This window comes from Aspergillus sclerotioniger, assembly GCF_003184525.1.
Source record: "Aspergillus sclerotioniger CBS 115572 chromosome Unknown BO94scaffold_14, whole genome shotgun sequence".
Taxonomy (NCBI): Eukaryota; Fungi; Ascomycota; class Eurotiomycetes; order Eurotiales; family Aspergillaceae; genus Aspergillus; species Aspergillus sclerotioniger.
The window spans coordinates 910,885-920,944 of NW_020291004.1; the positions used below are offsets into that span (position 1 = coordinate 910,885).

General features: G+C 52.9%; 5 protein-coding genes across 5 annotated transcripts; 2 read left to right on the forward strand and 3 right to left on the reverse strand.

Moving 5' to 3' along the window:
• Positions 1-34: 34 nt before the first annotated feature.
• Positions 35-1,072, reverse strand: BO94DRAFT_75920 (uncharacterized protein). Its single transcript, XM_025617650.1, has 4 exons — positions 980-1,072; positions 391-926; positions 266-338; positions 35-192 (listed from the first exon to the last, which is right to left on the reverse strand). Exons 2-4 carry the CDS (start codon positions 774-776, stop codon positions 70-72), a joined length of 582 nt encoding a protein of 193 aa, XP_025467550.1. The 5' UTR covers positions 777-926; positions 980-1,072; the 3' UTR covers positions 35-69.
• A 2,110-nt stretch (positions 1,073-3,182) lies between these two features.
• Positions 3,183-4,490, forward strand: BO94DRAFT_75803 (aldo/keto reductase). The gene is made up of 4 exons (XM_025617649.1): positions 3,183-3,238; positions 3,294-3,444; positions 3,497-3,853; positions 3,916-4,490. The coding sequence occupies exons 1-4, from the start codon at positions 3,210-3,212 to the stop codon at positions 4,420-4,422; spliced, it is 1,044 nt and encodes a 347-aa protein (XP_025467551.1). The 5' UTR covers positions 3,183-3,209; the 3' UTR covers positions 4,423-4,490.
• Positions 4,296-6,416, reverse strand: BO94DRAFT_75958 (MFS general substrate transporter). Its single transcript, XM_025617651.1, has 2 exons — positions 6,091-6,416; positions 4,296-6,010 (listed from the first exon to the last, which is right to left on the reverse strand). The coding sequence occupies exons 1-2, from the start codon at positions 6,319-6,321 to the stop codon at positions 4,559-4,561; spliced, it is 1,683 nt and encodes a 560-aa protein (XP_025467552.1). The 5' UTR covers positions 6,322-6,416; the 3' UTR covers positions 4,296-4,558.
• Positions 6,417-7,101: 685 nt separating this feature from the next.
• On the forward strand, positions 7,102-7,995 carry BO94DRAFT_585893 (Zn(II)2Cys6 transcription factor domain-containing protein; the record flags this gene model as incomplete). Its single annotated transcript, XM_025615722.1, has 3 exons — positions 7,102-7,135; positions 7,195-7,324; positions 7,383-7,995. 3 exons carry the CDS (start codon positions 7,102-7,104, stop codon positions 7,993-7,995), a joined length of 777 nt encoding a protein of 258 aa, XP_025467553.1.
• A 114-nt stretch (positions 7,996-8,109) lies between these two features.
• Positions 8,110-10,002, reverse strand: BO94DRAFT_596717 (aminoacyl transferase sphA; the record flags this gene model as incomplete). The annotated part of the gene is made up of 3 exons (XM_025616260.1): positions 8,110-8,909; positions 8,973-9,084; positions 9,170-10,002. 3 exons carry the CDS (start codon positions 10,000-10,002, stop codon positions 8,463-8,465), a joined length of 1,392 nt encoding a protein of 463 aa, XP_025467554.1. The 3' UTR covers positions 8,110-8,462.
• Between the last annotated feature and the right edge of the window lie 58 nt (positions 10,003-10,060).

The following is a 10,060-nucleotide window of genomic DNA, read 5'->3' on the forward strand; positions in this document are numbered from 1 at the left end:
CCGCATCAACCAGCTGCCACTGTGATGGCTACCGCCATTGGATACTATCCCAAGGAGCTCTGAGCGCAACTACTTGGACCAAGTCGCATCGCCACGGTCAGGGCCAGGAATCCAGAAAGAGGAGCTCTCCTGGACGATACGAGCGATAGGCTTCTCGGAAGCGTCGGTGGGGTAGAAGTCAATGATGAATTTCTGGAATGCGGGTTAGTGGTGAGGTCTCTACCGATTATGTTATGGAGGGAAGTCGGAGAGGATCGTGACATACACTTCCGTCCATGTAGACTTGGATGCTCTGGTTGCCCTGGAGGGTTTGCTGATCGTCGTAGTAGATGGTGGCACTGAGTGCAGTCAGAGGTTTGGGGGCTCAGAAGAGAGATTGATGGGACATACTTGATATAGGCACTGTTAGGCCTGAAGAAGCCAGAAGCTTCACCCGTGACGGCCTGGCCCATATTCTTGGAGTTGAGGTCGAAGGACAATTCGACGCGGCTGATGGTGACTTTGCCGCTGATTCTGTCGTGGTAGTTCCAGTGGTAGCACGAGCATGAGTTTGCATGGGCCAAGGATGCCTCCAGGACCTGTCGGCCCAGGGGCCGGCTAATCTTCTGCTGGAAGGCCTTCTTGATCTGCATCTCCGAGACGTCGTGGCCATCGGCGCTGTCGATGGTCACTTTGCGGAAGAGCGTCAGGAGCTCTTCATCCGAAGCGCCCTGGTGCGAAATAGTCTGGAGAGACATGGTCTGGACAGGAGGAGCAGTGGTCACAATGGTAGACATATTGAGAACAATTGATGGTTTGGATTGAGATAGAAAGGCTGAGAGATGGACTCTGTCTTTGCTGTGCGAGCTTTGATGGCGATGGTGCTGAGAAGGAGGGCTATGAAGGGTGATCCTCCTGCCTTATATAGTTGTAGAACTAGATAATGGCTTCGAATCGATTCAGCTTCACTTTGCCGCCGGGAAGACTTGGAGGGATTCACATTTGCGAATGGCAGAGCCACTTCGAGTAGTCCTTGGAGGCATGCCAATGGAAACTTCGCTACGAACTACCATCTGCATGATGTATCACATTTCAGCTGCCCTCGAACACTCAGATCTCTGGAATAGCGACATGGTGTCTCCGTTGGGCATGAATCCTGCGATGTGCTGAGCAATTGCTCGCGACGAGTATCCCTATCGAGAAAGAAATGACTTCAGAGTGGCCAACCCAGCTAGCCACAATTCCATCTGGAATGTGATGGACCGTAAGCATTCACAAGCTGCCGGCGGCTGCTAAAGCCAGCAGTCGGGTGGCTGGCCACAGGTTTCCTCTGGAGTTCACATCATTGCCCGTCGGTTTCCTTGACCATCCACCATCATTGGTTGTTCATATGCAGCTGCTGGGCTGTACAAGAACAGAAACCTCAGGATAGTACGTTGAGTTCCTACATGAAGCAAAGCTGCTAGCCATACGGGTGTACTTGTTTGCCTTGGCGCTAGTTCAACACAGTTCTGCGATGTGATGAGAGGATGACCCAGTCCGCATCTGTCATCGGTATAGAGTGTCCAGTGAGGTTCTGTCAACGTGAGTTGGGAGAATTGAAAATAGCGCAAATCCAATGAAGACAGGTGATGCAGTCGGGTATGCATCCCCGGTATACATCCCCGCGCTTCCTGTTGGAAGCCACATGCATGCAACAATATTTTGTCACTGGAAGGAGAGATGTTCATCCAGCGAGTCAGCATTGGATAGCAGTCACATCATCATCGCCTGCATGAACAGGATACCTGTCCGGATGTCTATCAGCTCAGGCACAGTTGATTGTTTAATCAGGTGCAAGTCTATCTGGGCGTCAGGCTGCAGGGTGGAGGAATTACGCAAGTCCCTTGGAACTGCAAAGAAGACCGATTGGTGACGTTGGAAACCGGGCCAAGTGCTAAGGGAATTCATGCAGCACGTTCTGCAGAAGTTGGCTGAACCACCGACAACCAGTAGCATCGCCTGGATCAATGCTCGGTAGGCTGTGATCAGACCCAGCTCGGGAAATTTTACCACAATTCGTTCTACCCGCCGGTGTTTCCGGTCTGCTCGAACGGCATGACATACAGAGCTTGGCTTGAGTTACAGTTCAGCCAGCCCCTGGTGTTCGTGTGTCCCGTTCATCATGCGGGAGGGGCAACTCGACCAGGCTGTGGCCAAGCCATATGTTCCGTGATACCTGCGCCACGTGCATGACGGTACACAGCATGGCTGATGATGGTCGCGAAACGAGAAAAAAAAAAAAAAAAAAAAAAAAAGAGAACGTCAGGTGGACCGCTGATTTTGTTACTCTTCCAGTAGCCCTGCCAGTTTGGAGGCCCCGGTATTCATCATGTCGAGCGCGAATCTTCCCCGGAAACCCCGTGGCGCCCACGCCACCAATCCTGTTCATTGGCGGGGTCCGAGGGGAAACCCATCCACAGGAGCTGAATGATGCCTAGACAGGTCACAGAGGATACTCCAGAGAGACCTAGACTCGCTACATTATTCAAAACAGTCCAGTCGTCGAAGGGGGGTGTGTAGAGGAGAGAGAAGACGAAGACAAGAGAGAAGACGAGAGAGAGAACAGAGAGAACTTGAAGGAGGAAGACGGCAAGATGTCACGGGAACCCCACCTGACCGGCCCCTCGGCCTCCCTCGTCCCCCTCCTTCTTTCTTCTTCTTTTTCCTTGTCTCCATCCACTCCTGGTTTACTACAATACTACTACTGCTGCTACTAATGTAGGTTCCTCGTTGTGAACTCTGATAATCATCTGCATGATGTGCCAGTACTGCCAGATAGATAAACCCTACCGAACTCCCGGCCCGATGTTGGGAACCCGAGGAAGTTAGTCGGTTACTCATCGGCTCTGCACATCATCGCTTCGCGCTTTCGGCAGTTCCAGTGGGGACTCTCAACGATGATGGCCACTAGCACTAAGCCATCAAGCAGCCTCATATTCGGCATAGGATCGATAAGCAGCTTGCAGTCCCATCAAAGCGGGTCTCCTTCTCTCTTAGTCTTCGCGAATCCTGCCAGATTATCCTCCACAAATCTTCTAAGTTTTCCGAGTTCTATATCAGCTGTGATTCCGACTTGTCAGTGCTCCCTGCATTCACTACTGTGTACTAATTCTCCGCACCTATCCGAGCGCATGTTGGAATGACATCATGGCTAACCATTGCTTTTGCAGTCGAATCCGAACACCACCATGGCCTCCAATGAGATGGAATATGTCCGGTATGTAGACAGTGAGTGTCCTGAAGCATACGGGGCTAATGCAATTGTCATATAGCCTGGGAAACTCGGGCCTGAAGATTTCCAAGGTCATTCTGGGTACCATGTCCTATGGCACCAAACAGTGGCAAGATTGGGTGCTGGACGAGGAGGACGCCCTCCCTTTGATCGAACATGCCTACAAGCGTGGAATCAACACGTGGGATACGGTACGTCGAGCCGCTTTTCTTCGCCTACAATAAACTGCTAATTAGCCCCCAGGCTGACGTTTACTCTCACGGCCGTTCGGAAGAGATCGTTGGCAAAGCCCTGAAAAAGTTCTCCATCCCCCGTAACCGGGTTGTCATTCTAACCAAATGTTTCTTTGGTGTGGACGACCAAGGGGGCTTTCCTTCCATTGCTGCTTCCGGTCGCAACGAGGGTGAATTTGTCAATCGGGTTGGCCTGTCCCGCAAACACATCTTTGATGCGGTCGACGCTAGTGTCGCGAGACTGGGAACCTATATTGATGTGCTACAAATCCATCGGTTGGACCGTGACACCCCTCGTGAGGAGATCATGAGGGCTCTTAACGACGTGATCGAAAGCGGGAAGGTTAGATACATTGGAGCGAGCTCGGTAAGTGTCTCGGCGTTCCCGCTCTCTTCCAGCGACCTCTTAGACTCATTTACACCCCCTAGATGGCTGCCTGGGAGTTCCAGACTCTCCAAAACATCGCTGCTCGCAATGGCTGGCACCAGTTTATTTGCATGCAGAACTACCACAACCTTATCGCCAGAGAGGAAGAACGCGAAATGATCCCCTACTGCCTTGACACCGGCGTGGGTTTAATCCCCTGGTCACCCATGGCTCGGGGTGTCTTGGCCCGGCCCTGGGGATCGCGCTCTACCGTTCGAGAGTCTACAGACGGAGCCCTCAAACTTCTGATCCGTAGCCGCGAGACAGAATCGGACAAGGCCATTGTCGACCGTGTCGAAGAGGTCGCCAAGAAGAAGGGCGCCAGCATGGCCCAGGTGGCCATCGCTTGGTCCATGAGCCATCCCAATGAGAACCCCATTCTTGGACTCAACAGCAAGGAACGGATCGACGAGGCTGTTGCCAGTATCAAGGTCAAGCTGACCGATGAGGAGATCAAGTACTTGGAAGAGCCTTACATCCCTAAGACTCACTCTGCCCTGGAGCGGTAAGGGATAAAATACAATTTCAATCAAAGCCAGTTACACTGCCTTCTAGTATCGTGACATAGATTCAGAACCAGCTCCATCCACGCTGCTGTATATAGGTGTCAACATCACTCCAGTGAATGATGTACTCGCATAGCCACTATGCTGACTCGTGCTCAAAATGCTGCCTGCCCAGCTCTTCTGTCTCGATGTTCAGTTGCTCGATCAAGAACGAGGTGAAAAATCCCACCCCACCAAAAGCCGTTAAGATATACCAAATGGTTTGCATGGCATCCTTGTACGCATCCTGGATTTCACTCCGAAGTAACGGGGACATATCTGCGGTCCTGAGGTGAGGGATATAGCTTACGGCTTCATTGGCTGTTCGGAGAAAGGCCAAAGACTCTGGCAACGAGACCGACGACAGAGAGCGCTCGAAAACACTTCCAAACGTGGTGGACCCGATGGCAAGCCCGATGAGTGCTCCAAAGAGTCGGAAAGAAACCATGATTCCTATGGCCAGGCCTTGGTCTTCGGTGGTCGGAGCGCTTGCTTGCATCGGAATGGGAGGGACCGTAAAGAGCGTGCCAATCCCGACTCCCGCAATAGCCTGGAAGCTCGCCGTCATCGCAAGGTCGGTACCACGTTGCCAAAGAGAAAAAAGTCCAACCCCGACAGTGAGAAAGACCCAGCCCCCCCAAATCTCCCAGCGATAACTCCGAAAATATTCTAGCGCCCAGGCCGCGATGCCCGTGAATCCCATGAGGACGCAGCAAAACGGGAGCATAGTAATAGCCGATTTCAGTGCCGATTCAAGGTACACAGCCTGGAAGAACAACGGCAAGTACATTAACAAAGTGTATAGGACGAGGCCGTGAATAAAGCTTCCAATAAGGGACATCTGGGCTGTCCGTGACCGGAAAATGCGATATGGAAACACTGGAGCTTCTGGTCGAGACTCATAGACAGCGAAACCCACCAGAACCAGCACTCCGATCACCAAGGGCACGATTGTCTGCCAAGATTTCCACGGGTACATGTTGCCTGCCCAGCTCAGAGGCAATGTGAACACTGTGCATCCGATTGTGAATAGCACAATCCCCAGCCAGTCCAGCCGTGCAAGCTGTGTACGGAACGAGTCGGTCACTGGTTTGAGACGCATGAAGAATATTGCCAGCAGGACTGCCGCAGCAATGATGGGAAGATTGATCCACCCAATCCACCGCCAGTCCACATACTCGCTGAACAACGCCCCAAGAATAGGCCCTAAGATGCTACCGGCTGCCATGGGAATTGATAGCAGACCGATATACAGGGCACGTTCCTGGAGAGTGGTAATATCCGCAACGATAACTTCACTGAGAACGTCCAGGCCACCACCTCCGAGCCCTTGTAGCACCCGACCTAAGATCAGGACGGCCATGCTCGGGGCGACGGAGAAGACAATGGAGCCGACGAAGAAGAGAAAAAACGCGGCATAGAGTGGAAGCTTTCGTCCAATAATGTCGGAAACACTGGTATAGATCGGTTGGACGACCACAACGGCCAGGGTGAAGGAGATGCTGGCCCAGAAGGCTGTGAGTGTAGTCCCGGACAGTTCACTGGTAATGGCCTATAAAGTCAACGTGAGCTTGGTTATCATCAGGGATTTTACACGCGACTCTGGTGCTAAGCGTACGGTAGGAGACATACCGGGATGGCGACAGCCAAAGTGGTCGCATCGAGCGACACCAGAAAGACCATCAACAGCAGGGCAAGGAAGGCGAGAAAAAAGGACCACGGCTTCTTGCGGCGGGTACTATCTGCCTCCCGAGGCACTGGCAGTGACAGATTGGATGCATCCAGGCCAGTCGATTTCTCCTGGGCACACTCAGACTGCGCCTTGGAGTCGGTAATGGAGATGCCCTCGCAGCATTCTGACATGGCTACCTGGGAAATTCGGCTGGGGGTGGGCCGGAGTCGCTAGACCCTGAGAAAGCTATCCGGCGGGGCTATTGGAAAGTACTCTAGCAGCTTACTTTCTACGGTTCGCCTACAGTCACTGGGTAGTTATAGGATCACTAGTCTGGCAGCTGGTAGGGTGTTGCACCTATTCTACCTGTCGAGCATTACTAATGCTAGTCCGGACGGAACACGTCGCCTTGCCTTTAATAAAACCTCCACCACGGGGATTGGTTCAGCCGGTGTTGCTTATCTTGACGCCATATGATCCCTGCCCGTGGTTGCACCATTTAGCGCGCTTGCGTTTTCCGCCGGTCTCCCGACCTAAAACTCCGTCGGCTGCGGGAGTGTTCTTTGCTACCAGGTTGGCTTTGTCGGGGAGGTGCGCCGACTGCGATGGTTGGGTGTACGGGACCAATTCCGCTCCTCCTTACCTACTTACCGTCCTGCAGGAGGAATCCTTCTTGGGGGCTCTCTATCCTTCAAGGCGCCCATGCATCTGCCGCTCTGCACGGCTGGATATAGAGAAGGATGTGACGGTCTACCCTAAATCTTACGCGCAGCACCACTTGCGGCGAAGCGTGATGGTACCATGCTGTCACTGCAGATTCATACCCTAAGTCTGAGTCTGAGGGGTGCGGGTGAGATGCGGTGTCCCCCTTAAGACATTAGCGGTAGTCTGCCAGCTGCGTAAACTTCAGTGCGCAGCTGTTCAAGAAGCTGTGCTGGAATAGACCGCTCCGTGAAAGATACCAGCTGAACATGACTCTCCAAGCGGCCTCGAAGGACTATCCAGGTAGGTTCGATCTGGGATCAATCATGATCTACATGAGCTCACTGTGCCCCGTTTCATAGTCTGCCGAGAATGTCGAATACGAAAAATACGCTGTGGCCGGGAGCGTCCCAAATGTGCCAACTGCATCCGCTTCGGTCACAGCTGCGAATGGTCCAGTCAGGGCAAAAAGCCGAACCAGACTGCATTGCTGTAGGTTGCGCGCAATACCCTGTCTGCGTGACACTAGGAAGACGCTAATCTATCGAAGCGCCAGCCAGATCAATGACTTAAGGAACCAGGTGGACCGGCTGGACGATGCTATCACGGAAATACAAGCTTCCATGCGGATGTTCCATGCCATCTCCTCGCACGAACCTCAGCCAAAGCTTCCCTGTGTCAGTTGCACGGGGTCAGGGGCCGTGGGCAGTTATCTCAACCCCTGCGGCAGCGCTCCGCAATCGACACAAAAGGGGGGCTCTCATCTACCCTGCAGCCCCTACAGCAATGCTAAGGGATACTACCTGGATTCCGTATTCGATATCAGCGCCTCAGTGCAGGAGCTGGCTTCAACACACGACGCTAGTACGAATTCTCAGCCTTCGGATGCTTCTCACAGAGTCCTGTCCAGCATTTTTCCGGAATCAGTCAAGCCACACCAAGCTACTATCCGGCTCGAAAGGATCCCCACCCTAGCCGGGTCTGCAAATTATTCACCAGGTCTCGCAGACGATTCGCCGTGCCTAGTAGCGGAGTCATATCACCTATCAGGAGCATACCGGGAGGAGCACCAGTTGGTGTCCGGCCCGACTGCTTGGGGACACTCTGACGGAACACCCGGTCATTCGATGTACCTGAATCCCTATTCCCCACCACAATCGTAATAGCCACGCCGAACCTACATCCTAGATCGCTCGATAGGTAAAAATCAAGTACGGAGCCATTTAGAGGACGCCGAGTCTGGCATCAGGTTGTAATTAGAACTGCCACTGTATGATCATGGATGATGCTTTCGCATCACTCATTCCTCCGCGTCCTAAAGATTGGCCCCGTCTTCGGCACATACTTAAGGAATAGTCGAGCTAACACCCTCGCTCTCTATACGAGGAGGAATGATACTATGGATGTGTCTTTCGATTCGGGAATCACGAATGAACACCACTTGCTCCTACGCACCGCGGCACGATCAAACAGGAGAGGCTTTAGTGCTCATAATTGGAACTTGGCAGAATCATTTCACCCGGCATTCGATTTGGCATCTCCTCGCCTCTTTACGTGACATTCACCACCACCACCACCACCACCAGCATCATCATCATTATCATCATTATCATCATTATCAACATCTTCATTACGCCTTGACCCCTTTTGTCTCCGCAGCAGCCTGGTACGCTTGCACCTGCCGTGCCGCACTGGGGATCTTCGCACCACCTTTGCCGCTTTCCTCGATGTCTAGCATCTCCTGCGCCCACTCACAGATCGTCTCCGCCAGCTTCTCAACTTCGTTATTGGTATTTCCCGCATGGAATACCACCCTCACGCGGCCCTTCCCTTTGGGCACAACTGGGTAGTCAATGGGGAAAACGGAGAGACCTGCCAGCTGCAGGTGATAGCAGAGCCATAATATGTACCGTTGACGCGTCATCACGGGTATTACTTGCGTGAGGAACGGCCGCGACTCCCAGTCTTCGGCTAGGGGAATTGACAGAATACCTGCATCATTTGCCTCGTCATAGACGGGGTTGGCTGTGATCGTTTCGAAGAAATGTTTGACCAAACGCTGGAGGTTGTCTTGCAACTATCGTACCCCCGATTAGTATCAAGTGGGCCCGAGTGCCGGGATAATGCTGATAGCACTCACAGCTTGCGTTTGACCTGTCATCAGGAGCTTGTAACCAGCTCTAATGGCCGCCACCATGGGAAAAGAGGGTGCGGTTGAATAGATAAAGCACCGGGCATGGTTGATAAAGAACCTCGCGAATGGTTCGATTGGAGACAACCACAGCTGACATGGTTGTTAGTTATCCACAATTGGCCAAGCTTGGAACGAAGTTATACGAACCACCTGTGGTAGCTAGGGCTTTTCCATAAGTGTGCATCCTAATCGCCACCTCGTCTTCGAGACCCAACTCGTTGACGAACCCTCTACCTTGTCGTCCGAGGACGCCCGTTGTGTGAGCTTCATCGACCAAGAACTGCGCATTACCTTCGGGGAAGAGCTCTTTGGCGACCGCAATCAGCTCTCTCAATGGCGCGACGTCTCCATCCATGCTGTACATTGATTCGAGGCAAATCAACACGCAACGCTTGCCCTGTTTAATCAGGGACTGTGTCTCCAGCACATCCAGTAAGGTCTCGCGGAAGCTGTCCACGTCGTTGTGTTTAAAGGACTTCTTGCACGGCGCCTTACTCGCCTGCATGCCTTCGTGCATGCTAGCATGGATCAGCTCATCATAGACAATGGCATCGCCAGGACGTGGGATTGCCGCCATGATGGCCGTGTTGGCCTCAAATCCGGAGTGGAATAACAGAGCACTCTCGCCTCCATGAAACTCGGCGATCTCAGTCTCAGCCGCTTCAGTATATGCATTGTTGCCGTTTAGTAGGCGCGAACCACCAGCCCCGAGCTCAAAGCCCGGGTTGCGCGCCAGCTCATTTAGAAATTCGGTCCGGATGGCGCCACTGGCAGTCAGATGCAAGAAATCGAGAGTGCTGAAGTCGATGCTATTGGGTGCAGGCTCGTTGCTTCGCACCAGAAAGACGCTTCGTTCAGCACGGCGGAGATCGAGTGCCTCCTCTAGATTGCGGAAAAAGGTTGGCGCGGTGCGCATACTAGGGCCCTTGGCCTTGTGGTCTGGGAACCATGTCGCGAGCAATGCCGGGTTTGCCATCTTGGACTGAGGTGCAGGCAGATAAGGATGATAGTGTGTGAACGCAGCGTGAGCGAAT